The following is a 21,343-nucleotide window of genomic DNA, read 5'->3' as shown; positions in this document are numbered from 1 at the left end:
GTGATGCAGTATCGCCTCTGCAGATCTGCATAGGCCAGAACCCCACAGCCAGATAATTACACCAAAGTGGTGCCCTATCCCCTCTGCAGATCTACATAGGCCAGAACCCCACAACCAGATAATTACACCAAAGTGATGCAGTATCCCCTCTGCAGATCTGCATAGGCCAGAACCCCACAGCCAAATAATTACACCAAAGTGGTGCCCTATCCCCTCTGCAGATCTGCATAGGCCAGAACCCCTCAGCCAGATAATTATACCAAAGTGATGCAGTATCGCCTCTGCAGATCTGCATAGGCCAGAACCCCACTGCTAGATAATTACACCACAGTGATGGTGCCCTATCCCCTCTGCAGATCTGCATAGGCCAGAACCCCACAGCCAAATAATTACACCAAAGTGGTGCCCTATCCCCTCTGCAGATCTGCATAGGCCAGAACCCCTCAGCCAGATAATTATACCAAAGTGATGCAGTATCGCCTCTGCAGATCTGCATAGGCCAGAACCCCACAGCCAGATAATTACACCAACGTGGTGCCCTATACCCTCTGCAGATCTGCATAGGCCAGAACCCCACAGCCAGTTAATTACACCAAGGTGGTGCCCTATCCCCTCTGCAGATCTACATAGGCCAGAACCCCACAGCCAGATAATTATACCAAAGTGGTGCCCTATCCCCTCTGCAGATCTGCATAGGCCAGAACCCCACAGCCAGATAATTACACCAAAGTGGTGCCCTATCCCCTCTGCAGATCTGCATAGGCCAGAACCCCACAGCCAGATAATTATACCAAAGTGGTGCCCTATCCCCTCTGCAGATCTGCATAGGCCAGAACCCCACAGCCAGATAATTACACCAAAGTGGTGCCCTATCCCCTCTGCAGATCTGCATAGGCCAGAACTCCACAGCCAGATAATTACACCAAAGTGGTGCCCTATTCCCTCTGCAGATCTGCATAGGCCAGAACCCCACAGCCAGATAATTACACCAAAGTGGTGCCCTATCCTCTCTGCAGATCTGCATAGGCCAGAACTCCACAGCCAGATAATTACACCAAAGTGGTGCCCTATCCCCTCTGCAGATCTGCATAAGCCAGAAACCCACAGCCAGATAATTACACCAAAGTGGTGCCCTATCCTCTCTGCAGATCTGCACAGGCCAGAACCCCACAGTCAGATAATTAACAAAAGTGGTGCCCTATCCCCTCTGCAGATCTGCATAGGCCAGAACCCCACTTCCAGATAATTATACCAAAGTGGTGCCCTATCCCCTCTGCAGATCTGCATAGGCCAGAACCCCACAGCCAGATAATTACACCACAGTGGTGCCCTATCCCCTCTGCAGATCTGCATAGGCCAGAACCCCACAGCCAGATAATTACACCAAAGTGGTGCCCTATCCCCTCTGCAGATCTACATAGGCCAGAACCCCACAGCCAGATAATTACACCAAACTGGTGCCCTATCCCCTCTGCAGATCTGCATAGGCCAGAAACCCACAGCCAGATAATTACACCAAAGTGGTGCCCTATCCCCTCTGCAGATCTGCATAGGCCAGAACCCCACAGCCAGATAATTACACCAAAGTGGTGCCCTATCCCCTCTGCAGATCTGCATAAGCCAGAAACCCACAGCCAGATAATTACACCAAAGTGGTTCCCTATCCCCTCTGCAGATCTGCATAGGCCAGAACCCTACAGCCAGATAATTACACCAAAGTGGTGCCCTATCCCCTCTGCAGATCTGCATAGGCCGGAACCCCACAGCCAGATAATTACACCAACGTGGTGCCCTATACCCTCTGCAGATCTGCATAGGCCAGATCCCCACAGCCAGATAATTACACCAAGGTGGTGCCCTATCCCCTCTGCAGATCTACATAGGCCAGAACCCCACAGCCAGATAATTACACCAAAGTGGTGCCCTATCCCCTCTGCAGATCTGCATAGGCCAGAACCCCACAGCCAGATAATTACACCAAGGTGGTGCCCTATCCCCTCTGCAGATCTGCATAGGCCAGAACCCCACAGCCAGATAATTACACCAATGTGGTGCCCTATCCCCTCTGCAGATCTGCATAGGCCAGAACCCCACAGCCAGATAATTATACCAAAGTGGTGCCCTATCCCCTCTGCAGATCTGCATAAGCCAGAAACCCACAGCCAGATAATTACACCAAAGTGGTGCCCTATCCCCTCTGCAGATCTGCATAAGCCAGAAACCCACAGCCAGATAATTACACCAAGGTGGTGCCCTATCCCCTCTGCAGATCTGCATAGGCCAGAACCCCACAGCCAGATAATTACACCAAAGTGGTGCCCTATCCCCTCTGCAGATCTGCATAGGCCAGAACCCCACAGCCAGATAATTACACCAAAGTGGTGCCCTATACCCTCTGCAGATCTGCATAGGCCAGAACCCCACAGCCAGATAATTACACCAAGGTGGTGCCCTATCCCCTCTGCAGATCTGCATAGGCCAGAACCCCACAGCCAGATAATTACACCAATGTGGTGCCCTATCCCCTCTTCAGATCTGCATAGGCCAGAACCCCACAGCCAGATAATTATACCAAAGTGGTGCCCTATCCCTTCTGCAGATCTGCATAAGCCAGAAACCCACAGCCAGATAATTACACCAAAGTGGTGCCCTATCCCCTCTGCAGATCTGCATAAGCCAGAAACCCACAGCCAGATAATTACACCAAAGTGGTGCCCTATCCCCTCTGCAGATCTGCATAGGCCAGAACCCCACAGCCAGATAATTACACCAACGTGGTGCCCTATACCCTCTGCAGATCTGCATAGGCCAGAACCCCACAGCCAGATAATTACACCAAGGTGGTGCCCTATCCCCTCTGCAGATCTGCATAGGCCAGAACCCCACAGCCAGATAATTACACAAAAGTGGTGCCCTATCCCCTCTGCAGATCTGCATAGGCCAGAACCCCATAGCCAGATAATTACACCAAGGTGGTGCCCTATCCCCTCTGCAGATCTACATAGGCCAGAACCCCACAGCCAGATAATTACACCAACGTGGTGCCCTATACCCTCTGCAGATCTGCATAGGCCAGAACCCTACAGCCAGATAATTACACCAAAGTGGTGCCCTATCCCCTCTGCAGATCTGCATAGGCCGGAACCCCACAGCCAGATAATTACACCAACGTGGTGCCCTATACCCTCTGCAGATCTGCATAGGCCAGATCCCCACAGCCAGATAATTACACCAAGGTGGTGCCCTATCCCCTCTGCAGATCTACATAGGCCAGAACCCCACAGCCAGATAATTACACCAAAGTGGTGCCCTATACCCTCTGCAGATCTGCATAGGCCAGAACCCCACAGCCAGATAATTACACCAAGGTGGTGCCCTATCCCCTCTGCCGATCTGCATAGGCCAGAACCCCACAGCCAGATAATTACACCAATGTGGTGCCCTATCCCCTCTTCAGATCTGCATAGGCCAGAACCCCACAGCCAGATAATTATACCAAAGTGGTGCCCTATCCCCTCTGCAGATCTGCAGATCTGCATAAGCCAGAAACCCACAGCCAGATAATTACACCAAAGTGGTGCCCTATCCCCTCTGCAGATCTGCATAAGCCAGAAACCCACAGCCAGATAATTACACCAAGGTGGTGCCCTATCCCCTCTGCAGATCTGCATAGGCCAGAACCCCACAGCCAGATAATTACACCAAAGTGGTGCCCTATACCCTCTGCAGATCTGCATAGGCCAGAACCCCACAGCCAGATAATTACACCAAGGTGGTGCCCTATCCCCTCTGCAGATCTGCATAGGCCAGAACCCCACAGCCAGATAATTACACCAATGTGGTGCCCTATCCCCTCTTCAGATCTGCATAGGCCAGAACCCCACAGCCAGATAATTATACCAAAGTGGTGCCCTATCCCTTCTGCAGATCTGCATAAGCCAGAAACCCACAGCCAGATAATTACACCAAAGTGGTGCCCTATCCCCTCTGCAGATCTGCATAAGCCAGAAACCCACAGCCAGATAATTACACCAAAGTGGTGCCCTATCCCCTCTGCAGATCTGCATAGGCCAGAACCCCACAGCCAGATAATTACACCAAAGTGGTGCCCTATCCCCTCTGCAGATCTGCATAGGCCAGAACCCCACAGCCAGATAATTACACCAACGTGGTGCCCTATACCCTCTGCAGATCTGCATAGGCCAGAACCCCACAGCCAGATAATTACACCAAGGTGGTGCCCTATCCCCTCTGCAGATCTGCATAGGCCAGAACCCCACAGCCAGATAATTACACAAAAGTGGTGCCCTATCCCCTCTGCAGATCTGCATAGGCCAGAACCCCATAGCCAGATAATTACACCAAGGTGGTGCCCTATCCCCTCTGCAGATCTACATAGGCCAGAACCCCACAGCCAGATAATTACACCAACGTGGTGCCCTATACCCTCTGCAGATCTGCATAGGCCAGAACCCTACAGCCAGATAATTACACCAAAGTGGTGCCCTATCCCCTCTGCAGATCTGCATAGGCCGGAACCCCACAGCCAGATAATTACACCAACGTGGTGCCCTATACCCTCTGCAGATCTGCATAGGCCAGATCCCCACAGCCAGATAATTACACCAAGGTGGTGCCCTATCCCCTCTGCAGATCTACATAGGCCAGAACCCCACAGCCAGATAATTACACCAAAGTGGTGCCCTATACCCTCTGCAGATCTGCATAGGCCAGAACCCCACAGCCAGATAATTACACCAAGGTGGTGCCCTATCCCCTCTGCCGATCTGCATAGGCCAGAACCCCACAGCCAGATAATTACACCAATGTGGTGCCCTATCCCCTCTTCAGATCTGCATAGGCCAGAACCCCACAGCCAGATAATTATACCAAAGTGGTGCCCTATCCCCTCTGCAGATCTGCAGATCTGCATAAGCCAGAAACCCACAGCCAGATAATTACACCAAAGTGGTGCCCTATCCCCTCTGCAGATCTGCATAAGCCAGAAACCCACAGCCAGATAATTACACCAAGGTGGTGCCCTATCCCCTCTGCAGATCTGCATAGGCCAGAACCCCACAGCCAGATAATTACACCAAAGTGGTGCCCTATACCCTCTGCAGATCTGCATAGGCCAGAACCCCACAGCCAGATAATTACACCAAGGTGGTGCCCTATCCCCTCTGCAGATCTGCATAGGCCAGAACCCCACAGCCAGATAATTACACCAATGTGGTGCCCTATCCCCTCTTCAGATCTGCATAGGCCAGAACCCCACAGCCAGATAATTATACCAAAGTGGTGCCCTATCCCTTCTGCAGATCTGCATAAGCCAGAAACCCACAGCCAGATAATTACACCAAAGTGGTGCCCTATCCCCTCTGCAGATCTGCATAAGCCAGAAACCCACAGCCAGATAATTACACCAAAGTGGTGCCCTATCCCCTCTGCAGATCTGCATAGGCCAGAACCCCACAGCCAGATAATTACACCAAAGTGGTGCCCTATCCCCTCTGCAGATCTGCATAGGCCAGAACCCCACAGCCAGATAATTACACCAACGTGGTGCCCTATACCCTCTGCAGATCTGCATAGGCCAGAACCCCACAGCCAGATAATTACACCAAGGTGGTGCCCTATCCCCTCTGCAGATCTGCATAGGCCAGAACCCCACAGCCAGATAATTACACAAAAGTGGTGCCCTATCCCCTCTGCAGATCTGCATAGGCCAGAACCCCATAGCCAGATAATTACACCAAGGTGGTGCCCTATCCCCTCTGCAGATCTACATAGGCCAGAACCCCACAGCCAGATAATTACACCAACGTGGTGCCCTATACCCTCTGCAGATCTGCATAGGCCAGAACCCCATAGCCAGATAATTATACCAAAGTGGTGCCCTATCCCCTCTGCAGATCTGCATAAGCCAGACACCCACAGCCAGATAATTACACCAAGGTGGTGCCCTATCCCCTCTGCAGATCTGCATAGGCCAGAACCCCACAGCCAGATAATTATACCAAAGTGGTGCCCTATCCCCTCTGCAGATCTACATAGGCCAGAACCCCACAGCCAGATAATTACACCAAAGTGGTGCCCTATCCCCTCTGCAGATCTACATAGGCCAGAACCCCACAGCCAGATAATTACACCAAAGTGGTGCCCTATCCCCTCTGCAGATCTGCATAGGCCAGAACCCCACAGCCAGATAATTACACCAAAGTGGTGCCCTATTCCCTCTGCAGATCTACATAGGCCAGAACCCCACAGCCAGATAATTACACCAAAGTGGTGCCCTATCCCCTCTGCAGATCTTCATAGACCAGAACCCCACAGCCAGATAATTACACCAAAGTGGTGCCCTATCCCCTCTGCAGATCTGCATAGGCCAGAACCCCACAGCCAGATAATTATACCAAAGTGGTGCCCTATCCCCTCTGCAGATCTGCATAAGTTAGAAACCCACAGCCAGATAATTACACCAAAGTGGTGCCCTATCCCCTCTTCAGATCTGCATAAGCCATAAACCAACAGCCAGATAATTACACCAAAGTGGTGCCCTATCCCCTCTGCAGATCTGCATAAGCCAGAATCCCACAGCCAGATAATTACACAAAAGTGGTGCCCTATCCCCTCTGCAGATCTGCATAGGCCAGAACCCCATAGCCAGATAATTACACCAAGGTGGTGCCCTATCCCCTCTGCAGATCTACATAGGCCAGAACCCCACAGCCAGATAATTACACCAACGTGGTGCCCTATACCCTCTGCAGATCTGCATAGGCCAGAACCCCATAGCCAGATAATTATACCAAAGTGGTGCCCTATCCCCTCTGCAGATCTGCATAAGCCAGACACCCACAGCCAGATAATTACACCAAGGTGGTGCCCTATCCCCTCTGCAGATCTGCATAGGCCAGAACCCCACAGCCAGATAATTATACCAAAGTGGTGCCCTATCCCCTCTGCAGATCTACATAGGCCAGAACCCCACAGCCAGATAATTACACCAAAGTGGTGCCCTATCCCCTCTGCAGATCTACATAGGCCAGAACCCCACAGCCAGATAATTACACCAAAGTGGTGCCCTATCCCCTCTGCAGATCTGCATAGGCCAGAACCCCACAGCCAGATAATTACACCAAAGTGGTGCCCTATTCCCTCTGCAGATCTACATAGGCCAGAACCCCACAGCCAGATAATTACACCAAAGTGGTGCCCTATCCCCTCTGCAGATCTTCATAGACCAGAACCCCACAGCCAGATAATTACACCAAAGTGGTGCCCTATCCCCTCTGCAGATCTGCATAGGCCAGAACCCCACAGCCAGATAATTATACCAAAGTGGTGCCCTATCCCCTCTGCAGATCTGCATAAGTTAGAAACCCACAGCCAGATAATTACACCAAAGTGGTGCCCTATCCCCTCTTCAGATCTGCATAAGCCATAAACCAACAGCCAGATAATTACACCAAAGTGGTGCCCTATCCCCTCTGCAGATCTGCATAAGCCAGAATCCCACAGCCAGATAATTACACCAAAGTGGTGCCCTATTCCCTCTGCAGATCTACATAGGCCAGAACCCCACAGCCAGATAATTACAACAACTGCATCTGGATTCAAGTTCAGGAGTGCAACTACTATGAGTCACACTCTTATCCATTGTGCAATACCTTCACAAAGAATGCATCTGATTCCCAGCTTACGCTCCCTGCACACTGCATGCATTTCCCATTCTTAATCGGTTTTTACATCCGATTCTGATTCTGACTGATAATCGTTACTGCATGCTGCGTTTTTGACTCCGTTTTTCTGTTGATTGCATTCGGGGAAAATTGGAATTGCAAATCGGAAACGGAGTCGGAAAACGGATTTGCAGTGTGCAGGTAGCCTAATTGTGCAGCATGAAATGACACACCGCATAAATCATAAAGAACACTGGGATGTACCTAAGAGGACTACTGCTGTGTAAAGGCACTTTATATTTATTTTGTGTTTGCTGCACAATGTTAACAGTTTCAACTACAGTATGTGGCATTATTTCTGAAAACATACTTCAGCATCTTTTATTTTAAAAATAATGGAGAGAGTCTTCAGTGTTCACCACCAATATATTTACAAAAAAATGCATTGCTGCTAATATCAATTTAAACATCACAGTCCTCTCTACTGGGGGCAAAGCTAATGTTTATCGCAAAACAGAATACACCAGCAAGTGTTTACAGCACACCATTCAAATACTGTATCTTTGTTGGTCAGCCATGACCATCAGCCATGTACTTCCCAGAGAAGGAATGACATGAGTTGTACTAATTAGCTCTTTTATTCTCACCTGATTACCTCTCTCACTCTTTTATTCTCACCTGATTACCTCTCTCACAAAAACAGAAAGTCCCCTGGCTTTGGTCAAGATGCTTTCTGTGGAAGGGTCACCATGTTATTGCAATGGCTCAGCTTCCCATAGACAATGCTGAGAGTGGGTTTGACACAAACTTCAATCAGGGCTCGTTTCCACTATCGCGAATCTGCATGCGTCCAACACATGCAGATTCGCACATGTAATGCAAGTGGATGGGCCTGTTTCCAATGTAGCGTTGTTGAGGTGCGTTTTTTTCAGCGGTAAAAAAACGCACAAAAGAGTCAACGAATTCGCCTGCGAGTGGAATGCATGCGAATCGCCGCTAATGTATTTAATAGTAAAAACGCATGCGTTTGTTACATGCGTTTTTACCCGCGATTTCGCGTGCGATTTCGCACCTTTTTCAATTTTATTTTGCCCTGGCAGTGTCATGGTTAATTTCGCATGGCACCCTGCCATGCGAAATCGCACGCAAAATCGCGGGTAAAAACGCATGCGGAAACGCATCCGCATGCGTTTTTACAAGCGTCGGAATGCCGGCGAAATCGCGTCGCAACAGTGGAAACAAGCCCTCACCCTTCCCTTCGCCATTTTTGGAGGGGATATAGTACTGTCACTTATAGGATACCTCATGTTCTTTTTATGAAAAGGAAGTGTGACTTAGGGATGGGCATGGCATTGGGACAGCTTAAAGAGAATCTGTACTCTAATATTCTTACAATAAAAAGCATACCATTCTATTCCTTATTTTCTCCTGTGCCCCTCTGTGCTGTTTCTGCCACTCTCTGCTGCAATCCTGGCTTGTAATTAACAGTTTTAGGCAGTGTTTACAAACAAACTAACCAGCTTCTAATAGGCTCAGCTAAGCATAGTGTGTGAGTCATTCATAGTATGCAGGGGGCCTGCAGAGGGTGTGTATCGCTTCTACCAATCACAAGCAGCCCTGCACATTCCACACAATCAAGCTTTAGCCCGACAAACAGGACAGAGGAAAGATACATTGATTTATTACAGAGACAGTGCAGTTAGGAAAGACTGCAGTAAGCCAGAGCAGATTAGAACAGGCATAGGAACTTATAGGATAGAAGAACTAAGGCTGTCTCTTTAAACCCAGCACTGGTGTGAGGAGAAAAAAACCCATGGTGGACTATGTAAAGGTGTGTGGGAAGTTAGGGATCCATTTATAGGTAAGGTAAAGGGGCAGGGGGGGCGGAATAAAAAAAATATAGGATTTGAGATTCAAAGTCAAATGACACAAAAGAGACAAAGAGTAACAGTTCCCAGGCAATTGTACTTCATATAATTATTACTAGAGAGATTGGTAGCTGCAGAAATTGCAGCAGGATTGGTGGGACTAAGTTTATTATCTTTAGTATCTAAGTTACATAGAAATTGTATATAACAGTATTTCCCCTGCTTATTGTGTGTGATAATGTTACTACTCACCTGCTGAGGACTACTAAAGTTGGTTGAATTTGAGACTGAGTTATTTGCATAAATGCTAGATGATGGGGTAAAACTAGAACCTGGAACAAGAAAAAAAAATAAATGACCAAGTGTGCTATTCTATAAGCTAAGTAGACACAATCAATGAAATGCTAATACTTCTGGTTTGCCTGAAAGCCTAATGCAATTTGTATGCATCCTAGAAGTAAGCCAACCACCCAATTTGGGCCATATAATTTGAAGTAAATTTGCATGCAAGCCATAACTATAAACAACGCTTTGGGCATCTGAAAAGCTAAGTGCAGTTTTAAATATTGAAATAATAATAATAATAATAATAAATACAGTGTAATTGATGCAGATCAAATGCAGATGTCAGAGTGTACGTAGTAAATCGCCGCCAGGAGACTTGGGCGTGGGATACAGCCGATATTACCCTGCTCCTGCACAAGTCTTGGCGGCGTTAATTACTATTCCCCCTCCAAGTCCACGTGGATGGTAGGAAATAATGTAATTTGTCTACCAGCTATTCCAATAGCTGGCAAACGAATTACAGTGTTTTAAAAGTAACTTCAGCTCCGTCTTTAGACGGTGCCAAAGTTACTCACTGTGCACTGCTATAGCCGTAATTCCTATTATGATCTATGGTGGCGCTGGCTGCGCCCAAATCTCCTGTGCTGGATTCCTTGTGTTCGGATGTCAAAAACATCAGTTTTAAGAAGCTGCCTAAATACAAAGTGGAACAGATAATGTTTGCTTTAGCAGCAGCATACCTGGCATCTGGTAGGAGTATGGGGTTTGGCCTGGCTGAGGTGTAGAAAACCCTGGACTGTAGCTTAGACAACCACTCTGCAGGGGTGACTGAGTTTGCGGAAGTCCACCTTCTGTCTTAATACCTGGAAGCATCACACCCAGGTCTGCAAAACATAAACACACTTGCTAAAATGTATAACATAATTTAGCTGATCCCTGAAAAGTAAAAGTTCTGTAAAGAAAGGCAAACATACCATAGGTTGGTAAACTGTAAGGCTGCCCAGTCTGTGAGTACGCTGTGTAAACAGTTGGTTGCTGCATCCCGGAGTACTGCGTTTGACCTGCATAGGCTGACATGGTCTGAGCAGCTGGTGTTGATAGAATGTGTGGATAGGGCCTGAGGGAAAAAATGAAATGTAGTTTAAGAGTCTAGTCCAATCAATTGTTCATCTCTGCTTATGTATACATGTTAGGTACATTTGAGAATTTGAAGTGCTTGATGATTTTACATTATTTTTAGGAATCTTTAGAGTATTAGCAACATATAAGGGACAGCCAAATAAAATGCTAGACAATGCTATAATCTATACAAGTAACACATTCTAAAAGCTCTATATTAAATGTTCTATATTATCATGGTAATTCACTTTTGATTGCACTTATCAAATGTACTAAGTCAACTACATAGTTTACAAAATACCCCTGCATTTGCTTTTTTGGTAGAGAGTACTCATAAAGAGGTCAACATAGGCCTCAATTCACTAATATCATGCTGGAGATAATAAGGCAAGAGTAAACTTGCCACCATACAGTGAGAGAGTTATCTTATCTCTTCACTCCTCTGTAGTTAGGTTACCTCCTCTGTAGTTAAGTTACCTCTTCTGTAGTTAAGTTAAAGGATACCCGAACTGACATGTGACATGATGAGATAGACATGTGTATGTACAGTGCCTAGCACACAAATAACTATGCTTTGTTCCTTTTTTTCTTTCTCTGCCTGAAAGAGTTAAATATCAGGTATGTAAGTGGCTGACTCAGTCCTGACTCAGACAGGAAGTGACTACAGTGTGACCCTCACTGATAAGAAAATTCCCCGTTTTACCTCTTTCTTGCTCTCAGAAGCCATTTTCTGCTAGGAAAGTGTTTTATAGTTGGAATTTCTTATCAGTAAGGGTGACGCTGTAGTCACTTCCTGTCTGAGTCAGGACTGAGTCAGCCATTTACATACCTGATGTTTAACTCTTTTGGGCAGAGAAAGAAAAAAGGAACACAGCATAGTTTTTTGTGTGCTAGGCACTGTACATACCCATGTCTATCTCATCATGTCACATGTTACTTCGGGTATCTTTTAACTCCTCTGTAGTTATTTTCACACGCAGTTAATTAACAGCCTGTCTTTAACATTAGAATTCTGGAGTTATTTTAAGGATTGAAGAGTTAACTTAAAGAAAGAAGAGTTAACTTTAGGTTTGTCTGAAGTAAAATGTTTGCTGAATACTACATGCCTCATCACTATGGTGATAACTCTAGAAACATTATTAAAGACAGGAGATAAGCTTAGTGAATTGAGGCCATAGTTGATAAAATCTCTAGAAGATCTAGCTCAGTTATTTACTATCATTTGGCATAGTACTGGTGAAAGCAGATGGGTGTTTTATGTCTCCTACACATTTTCAGTAGAGATCAGATCTCTAAGGCAAGGAGCACAGCACAGTTGTCTGTGTTATTCTCTGCATTTTTGTTTGATGCTGCATTTGCCTTTTCATACAATGTTCAGGCATTTGTGTTTTACGTTTTAAAATAATTTCAAATAATAGCATACAATGCACATTCCGCATGTGCATTGCATGCTAATTACATGTGATTACCTGGTCTACCACTTTGCACTATTAGATAAGATCAAGTGTATTAAAACATCAGTGTATGTAATAATATGCCCTTTTTACATTAATTTATTACTGCTTAGGAGTCAACCCTGAGAAATTGTAGGCTAGAAACATAGCAACTTATTTATAGATAAAAGGTTTTTTTTTTTTCAATCCACCAGGTGCATTTAAATATAGTCACAAATATCTTATTTGGCCCATAGTCCAATATGTCTAAATATGCCCCCATCCCTTAACAAAAGGTTTTTTAAAAATGATGACCTAAAATCCCCAGGACGGTCCCCCAAAACCCCAAAATATGGTTTACTTGGGATTTAAAGGACAACTGAGGTGACATGTGATATAATGAGATAGACATGTGCATGTACAGTGCCCAGCACACAAATGACTATGCTGTGTTCCTTTTTTTTCTTTCTCTGCATGAAAGAGTTAAATATCAGGTATGCAAGTGACAGTAGATGTCTGGGTTGGGACCAGGTCGGACAGTAGCATGTCCCTCACTGATAAGTAATTACAGCCATAAAACACTTTCCTGTCAGTAAACGGCTTCTGAGAGTAGGAAATTGATAAAAAAAGGATTATAGTTCATAGATGTCAGCTCTTGCATACTTCAGTGAATGTGTCATTGGACAGAGACAATGAAACAGTAAAAACTAGATTTAAATATAAAATGAAACTGTGGGATATCTACAAAAGTCATTTTTAGGAGAAGGAGGATAGATTCAATTGGTTATCACAAAACACCCATGAAGTTGAGCACTAGTGTTATAATCCCACTCTAGGGTAAGTATGAATAGATAACAACAAAATGAGAGAAAAAAGTACCCTCACAGAGCAGCAAAAAAAAAAAAAAAAAGAATAAATTTGCAAAAATATACAAATTTTATTACTTATCTAAAAACACGAACAAACATGAAAATCAATTTAAAAAGTTCCCCAAATGCTGATTATAATCAGACATCCTGCAAAGCTTTACCCTAAATATAACAATCAAATTCAATACAGGTAATCAATTTCTCAATGGTTTGCCAAAAAAGTGCAATAAAAAGCAGTGTACCATGTATGAGGTGTGTAAACTGCACACCTTCAATAGAGATGGCTCGAACACCCGATTTTAGGTTCGCAAAACTCGAACGCAAACTTCCGCACAGTGGCGTAGCTAAGGAGCTGTGGGCCCCGATGCAAGTCTTACATTGGGGCCCCCAAACACTCTATACGTAACAATTGATACAGCGCACCAAAACCTGCCAATGGCAACTACAGTGTCAGATGTGCAAGAAGGGGATGGAGAGCAGTTTGTTAATGATTACCACTAGTCCAAATAGCTATAGAAGTCATTATTATGAGCATAGGACCAATAGAGAGCTAATACTGCAGTTGAGAGAGGGCCCTCCGGGGCCCCTCTGGCCCAAGGGCCCTGATGCGGTCGCAACCTCTGCAACCCCTATTGCTACGCCCCTGCTTCCGCACAAGTTCGGCGAACTTTGAAAACTACGAACATTTATGCAAAAGTGATGGAAAAGATGTTTCAAGGGGTCTAACACCTGGAGTTTTGCATGGGGGAGTGGGATACCCATCAAAACTCCCGGGGAAAAATTGGATTTGACGCACAGCAGCGTTTTAAGGGCAGAAATCACATTGCATGCTAAATTGGAGACATAAAGTGCTTTAAAACATCTTGCATGTGTTTACATCAATCAGGTAGTGTAATTAGTGTACTGCTTCACACTGACACACCAAACTCACTGTGTAACGCACCGCAAACAGCTGTTTGTTTAGTGACGGCCTTGCTGGACTGGTGCGCACCATGGCGAGAGTGCAGGCCATGGCGGTTTTCAAGCCCAAATGGTCGCCGAGCTGTGGTAGCTCGATGATAGAACAACAGTGACTGTTTAGCTGGTCGAAGTTGGTCTGTCCAGAATGAAGCAACAACCTATTTATCTTGGGTGTGCCCCCCAACACTTTCATATAGCCGGTGGTCATTGCTTCATTGTGATACACAAGCCCCTTCAACGCGGCAAGGTAACGATCACGAAGGGGAATTGACACATGTACATGCCTTTTGTTTTGTTGTTGCAGCCCCAGTGCATCCAGAAAAATTAGGCAGGCATGTACACGCACCAGCAAAATTAATAAATAAGTAGTCCAGGGGTTCATCTCTGCTCAGACTGTCTATGTTTCTTTCTCTACCATTGTTAAATAAAGCGTACGGCTGGGGAATCAGGGTTCGATTCCGGTCCGGAGTGGAAGCCTGAGAAACGACTACCACCGCACATCCAAGGAAGGACACAATGTACCTGCCTTGACCGTGCTTTGCAGACCAGGCTCTGTGGTCAGGTGGACCCTTTACCCAACACTGTGTGCCAGAGATGACACCACTTGCCTTTAACGGGAATCTGTTATGGAGGGCAAGTCTGCCATCCATTCAAGTGAAAGGTATGCCCTGACTAGTCCCAGGTATAATACAATGTGCAGTCACAGATGCAGTGAAAGGTATTCAGTGACTGGTATCAACACAATGTGCAGCTGGCACACACACAGGTACCGTGAACAGGTATGCAGTGGCTGGTATATATAACACTGCAGGCTGCTGTCACGCAGGTGCAGTAAACATGAACAGGTATGCAGTGACTGGTATTACAAATGTGCAGCTTTCACACACACAGGTACCGTGAACAGGTATGCAGTGACTGGTAATACAGATGTGCAGTTGTCACACACAGCTGCACATAGATTTTAGATTAAAGAACATTCAGAAATTAATGTTTCTGTTAATTTTCTTGGTTTCATCAGCGTTGTTTTTTATACCTTTATATTGCCTTATATTAGCATGTAACCCGGAGCCCCCAGTGATGTTTAGCCTTGGCTATGATGTCACGCGGCCTTCTGCCCCAGCACACTCTGAGAGGTCAATTGACATTCCTGCTCACTACATGGGAGGGGGGTGGGGGGTCAAAATTCCCACAGTGATTCACCTTGCCAACAATGAAGATGCCATCATTACTGATACATTTAAGATAGTAAATTAGGGTGAGATAAGATTATAAAAAAGGCAAATATTGACTAAATAATTTAGAAAATGTATATTATAAAAATAAGCAATTTTATTCATTAGGTTAGGTTACGTTCGGCAATATTCCTCTTTAAAGTGTACCCGAGGCGACATGTGACATGATGAAATAAGCATGTGTATGTACAGAACAAAACATATTAATAACCAGGCTGTTAATTTTTAGGCATGGAGATGACAGCTTTAGTCTTAACGGTACCTTGTCAGGAATATAGTAAACATCACTAGGGATGGTTGGAAATGCCAAATTCCGATTCCGCGGGAAAATCATTGCTGATTACCGCTACCGATTTCCGCATTCCAATTTTGTATTTCCACGGAAATTGCGGGAATTTCAGCCGACTTTAACATCGATTTTCTCAAAAACTACAAGGTCTATTTGTAATTTTTTCCCCCTCTTGTTCCCACACTTCTGATTAACATAGTCTAACATACAAAAGAGGCTGCACACCAATGGCTGCAAAATGTTGCTTGTATTGCGGAACAGTGACACTACATGTTGCGGACACGCAGGTCCTTCATCAGGTGTTTAACGTCCTTCATCAGGTTTTTCTGATTAACATACCCTGAAACTTTGGTGTTTCTAGGACCTATGGGAGCTTTGCTATTAACTACTAAAGTCGGTGGATTTTGACAGTACTGTAAAATGCAGAAAATCCGCATTACTGATATGCAGTAATTTTCAGAAGACTCAGAATGAATAAACCAATCATGGGGATTTAGGCGGAAATTTCCACATTCTCTAATTGGCTTATTAATTCTGAGTCTTCTGATTGGCATAAAATGACTTGATATCAGGTAATGCAGATTTATTGCATTTTACAATACAGTAAAAATCCGCAGACTTTAGCAGTTAAAGCCCCCATAGGTCTTAGAAACACCAAATTTACAGGGTATATTAAACAGAAGAGTGGAAACAAGAAGAAAAAAATGTTTTCAAAAAGACCTTGTAGTTTTTGAGAAAATTGATGTTAAATTCAGTGGAAATTTCTGCGGAAATCCACCGACTGCACTTGTATTACCGATTTCCGCATTCCGGTGTGGAAATGCAATTTTTCTGATCGGAAATGCAGAAATTGCATTTCTGCTGAATTTGAACGAGCATTCTAAACATCACTAATAGGCAAATTACAGTCTTACTTGCAATATACAATTTATGACAGCAGAGGGAGATTAAAAAAAAAGGCAATACTTCATGTATTTTCATTCAGAGACACTTAATTGGCTTCCATTGAGCACAGACAACAAAACATTCAATCTACTTTGTAAATATTTAAGTATAAAATAAAATCATGGGATAGCTAAAAAAAATGGTATATCGAAAAAACCATGGAATATCTAAAAAAAAAAGTAATTTTTAGGAGTAGGAGGATAAATAAAATTGTTTATGTCAAAAGTTTATTTTCGTCTAGGGTTCACTCTAAGTTCCTGGCAAGAAGTGTGTACAGTTAAGACAAACATGAAGGAGGCCTTAGCTACTCATTACCATCAACACACAATGCTATATTTTCTGTTTGCATAGAATGCTTCAGCTGAAGACCACCTAACATATATATTGCTTTAGGCCCCATTCACACTTGCGTTTTGCATTGCAAACGGACCGGATCCTGATCGGATCCTGATCGGATCAGGACCTGATCCTGATCGGAACCGTATGGTTCCGATCAGAATCCGGTCCGTTTGCATCAGGCATGCATCAGGCTGCCATCTGGATCCGTGTGCAAAAAATAGCGAAATTAAATAAAAAAAATGTTGGGGTCAGCAGAAGGTGCACCTGGTGCACCTGTACAATCAGGTTCCTCCGCTGTAGGCCTCACCTCCACCTCCGACATTCTGCCAAAACAGCTACAGCACGTCTGTCACTGCTGCTCCACTGCAGACATGCTTGGCCCATGTGTCCCCATCCGAAATGGCTGCTTGGATACGCATAGGAAGTGGGGTAAAACGTCAGGAGTTTGTAGGCAGTGTGTTCTGTGCCTTCCGTTTCCCATTGGCTCCTGTGTTCCAGATGGTGCTGTCAGGCTCAGGTCCGGCTCCGGTCCGGGTGCGTGGGCCGGAGAGCCGGACCCAAAAAAATAGCGCATGTTGGAAAAGAGTCCGGAGTCCGGATCCGATCCGGCTCCGTACTGTACGGAACGGACACGTGTGAACGTCCGCATAGCCTTTACATTGCTATGCGGAACGTACGTTCCGTTTGTACAGTATGCGGTCCGGATCAGATCCGGAAAATCCAGATAGCGAACGCTAATGTGAACCGGGTCTAAGAAACAGAACAGATATTTATAATAAACTCATCAGCTCACAGGAAAGCGTGACTGCAAATGCCAGAATAATCATTTTCCCCATGCATGTCTACGTGACTAAGAATTATTTGAGACTTACTGAGGAAATAGGTATAGTTTTTTGGGGAATTTGTGAATTTATGCAGCAAGTATTTTCTTTATTCTGAAAAAAAACCTTTAAACAATTCATAATTAAGTTTAATTAAATTAAATGCACATGAAAAAGGCTGTGTAGGAACTAGGGCACCTGTATTGCATTTAGGATGTGAGGGTCTGAGAAAGCATCCAGAGAAAATATAGCAGTATGTAATCTTGTATGGGCAGTTGTCAGTACCTGGTATTGTATTCAGGGATTGTATTGTAGAATGGCCAGAGTGAAGCTTTCAGTGATGCATTCCATGTAAAGGTCTCTAAGTTCAGCAAGAGGTGGGAATGTAGGAAAATTACTACCGCCAACTACCTCTTACTGTAATCCCATAAAAGACCTGAGAAAGGATTATAAAAAATCTATGAACACTGTGCAGAATAGACCCTTTCACAGCAGCTCTTTTTGTTCTTCCTGTTTATTTGTCACAAATAATTGAATTAGACTGTTCAGTGGAAAATGGGCGGAGTTGTAGGTTTTACATATTCAGCACAAAAGAAAACCTCAGATTATCAGCTTCTTAGAAATCATATAGCATGTACATCTTCCAACAAATTCCTTAAGTTATGATAAAGCATATGCAAAGAACACAGCATGATTTTTTAGATTTAAATTATCGTATTAATGTACTTTGGAATGCACTTAATTATGGTGTTGGTTTTTGCTTAGCATTGCATTTAACAGACGTGCTGTTGTTCTCTCTTGTTAGAACCTGTGGGCTTCAATGGTTCTGTTATACAAGAGTGCTGGACCTTTCCTCATTGTTGGAGTATTTCTCAAGCTTCGTCATGCAACTGGGTAGCATCTTAAAGAGAGTCTGAAGCCATAAAAAATTACCTCTTTTTATTGGCCAGTTGTATTAAACATTAATGTAATATATATATATATATATATATATATATATATATATATATATATATATACGCCGTATTTCCGCTGCAGAACGATGTATTTATATCCCCAAAAACCCCGGGGCAAAATTTGGTGATCCTTCCTGAAAGAAGCAGAGCTTTGCACAGTAGCTCTGCCTCTGCTCAAGTCAATTGCTGCCAATCTTTCACTGAGAGGAGCAGGGAGGGGCAGGGAGAGGCGGAGAGCGGCAGAGATTGACTGGATTGGAGGCAGAGCTACAGTGCAAAGCTCTGCCTCTCCTGGGCAGCAAAATCCACAACCTGGAAAGTCGTGGAATTTTGCCCTGGGATTTTGGGGGTATAAATACCTTGTTCTGCCGCGGGGATGTGGCATCTCAGCTATGATCTTAATGCTTAATAAAACTGGCCAATAAAAAAGAGGTAATTTTTATTGCTTCAGACTCTCTTTAAAATACAACTTAGTGCACTGCCAAAAAGCCTCCAGAAAGACCTCCAGTCACTGATTTTGTGCTTTGCATTTCCGGTTCAAAACAACAAACAAAACAGCCTATCTATGCCTGCTACCTTCTGTGACATTCAGTCTGACCTTGATTTCATTTGCCGTCTTTGCCCTTTTACCTCACCTCCATCTCTGACTTTTGCTTCTTCCTTGCTTCCTGCCAACTTGTCTTCTATCGCCACTGAGACAAAGCCAACCTTTCCCTTCAGGTGGCAAAACATAAGGATTGGGCATCTTTAGGTTATGTTCCTTATGTTTACTATTAGTAATGGTGACACATAAGATCCATACCTATCCATCAAAGATTTATTCAGGCTACTGACCCAGTTCATAAGCTTTGGCTATTCTTCAGTAGTTGACTGAGCCAGACTGAGCCAGACACACACGAATGTCAGGAATATGTTATTAAAATACCCCATAGCATGTCTGAATGCCTGGGATCAGCTTCCATGGCACCCTCACCTGTAATGGTGCATGTTAAGCTCGTATCTGTTTTGGACTCTGCTTCCTCACCAGGCTTATAAACATCTTGGTTTAATTTTAAATCCAATGTCTTCTGAATCAGTATCTAATTCAGTTTGATTTGATACACAGCAAGGTAATGTCTCTTCATAGTGAGCTAAGGTGTCTTATGTACATTTGTTGCTTTCAAAAATGGTCCTCAATTAAACATGACAACTTATGCATCATCTCCCTCTTCCCATATTTGAAGTTGACCAATCATTACTCACCAAAGCTATAGTATAGATTGCCCTGGTCTCTGCTAACAACAGAGAAGAGTCCCTCTGCCTCACTTTAAATAATTGGCCCCTGTTTAAAAGAGTCAGGACCAATCAGGAAGTGATCTAAAAATGCAAGAGGGTGCACTAAATCCCAGTACATTCCCGACCTTCTAGAAATACTATGATGCATTAGTAAGATTCAGGTTCTATAATGTTAATATTACAATTAAGCCATTTTTTCTGAATCTACATTAACACTTAATTAGTTTTATAAATAGAACATTAAAGTTGGCATTTTGAAAGAGATCCGGTTATATTTTCAGCTAATGGGTCATTTAAAAAAGATTCTTAAAGGACACATGAGATGAAAAAAAGTCCTGCAGCTTTGCTTACATGGGGCTTCCTCCAGCACCTAGAAGTTGCCATGCCCTTCGACGCAATTCTGAAACCACCAAGTCTTCTGGTGTCCCCTCCATTGCGGCTGCTGGTGTGGTGACCCTACCCTGGCCACGGGAGCGCAACTGCGAGTGACGCTCCCACACAGATGCTACGACCCGGACACTGCAGAGGGGACACCAGAAGGCTGGGTAGCATTAGAACTACGTTGAGGGACACAGAGACTTCTAGAGGCTGGAGAAAGCCCCAAGTAAGTAAAGCTGCAGGATCTTTTTTCATCTCATGTATCCTTTAAAGAGAACACGAGGTGGGTTTGAAGAATATTATCTGCATACAGAGGCTGGATCTGCCTATACAGCTCAGCCTCTGTTGCTATCCCAAACCTCCCTAAGGTCCCCCTGCACTCTGCAATCCCTCATAAATCACAGCCACGCTGCTGACAAACAGTTTGTCAGAGCTGGCTGTGTTTATCCCTATAGTGTCAGTCTGCTGCTCTCCCCGCCTCCTGCAGAACTCCAGTCCCCGCCTGCATCCCTTCCCTCCCTGCTGATTGGAGGGAAGGGACGGGGGCAGGGACCGGAGCTATGCAGGAGGCGGGGGAGCAGCTGAGACTGACACTACAGATGTAAACACAGCCTCAGAGCACGGCTGTGATTTATGAGGGATTGCAGAGTGCAGGGGGACCTTAGTGGGGTTTGGGATAGCAACAGAGGCTGGGCTGTATGGACAGATCCAGCCTCTGTATGCAGATAACATTCTTTAAACACACCTCGGGTTCTCTTTAAAGATGTGTTCATCAATTTCCTAAGTTGTAACCAAAATCTGATTTAAAGTGACTGATTTTGTTATTTTATGGTTGTAGCCATATGTATTTTCTATTAGACAATACCAGTTGCCTGACAGTCCTACTCAT

General features: G+C 44.8%; 1 protein-coding gene across 17 annotated transcripts in view; it reads right to left on the bottom strand.

The window, feature by feature from the left end:
- The window catches only part of EYA4 (EYA transcriptional coactivator and phosphatase 4), a 481,052-nt gene that overhangs the window by 153,039 nt on the left and 306,670 nt on the right, over window positions 1-21,343 (bottom strand). For all 17 annotated transcript variants that reach the window (XM_068231595.1, XM_068231603.1, XM_068231607.1 and 14 more), the window contains 3 exons: window positions 10,813-10,955; window positions 10,579-10,722; window positions 9,806-9,885 (listed from right to left, as the gene is read on the bottom strand). In XM_068231595.1, the coding sequence (XP_068087696.1) occupies window positions 9,806-9,885; window positions 10,579-10,722; window positions 10,813-10,955 (367 nt within the window). The remainder of the gene's footprint in view (window positions 1-9,805; window positions 9,886-10,578; window positions 10,723-10,812; window positions 10,956-21,343) is intronic.

This window comes from Hyperolius riggenbachi, chromosome 4 (assembly GCF_040937935.1).
Source record: "Hyperolius riggenbachi isolate aHypRig1 chromosome 4, aHypRig1.pri, whole genome shotgun sequence".
Lineage (NCBI taxonomy): Eukaryota > Metazoa > Chordata > Amphibia > Anura > Hyperoliidae > Hyperolius > Hyperolius riggenbachi.
The sequence above is the reverse complement of the archived record's forward strand: the minus strand, read 5'-3'. Positions and strand labels throughout refer to the sequence as shown.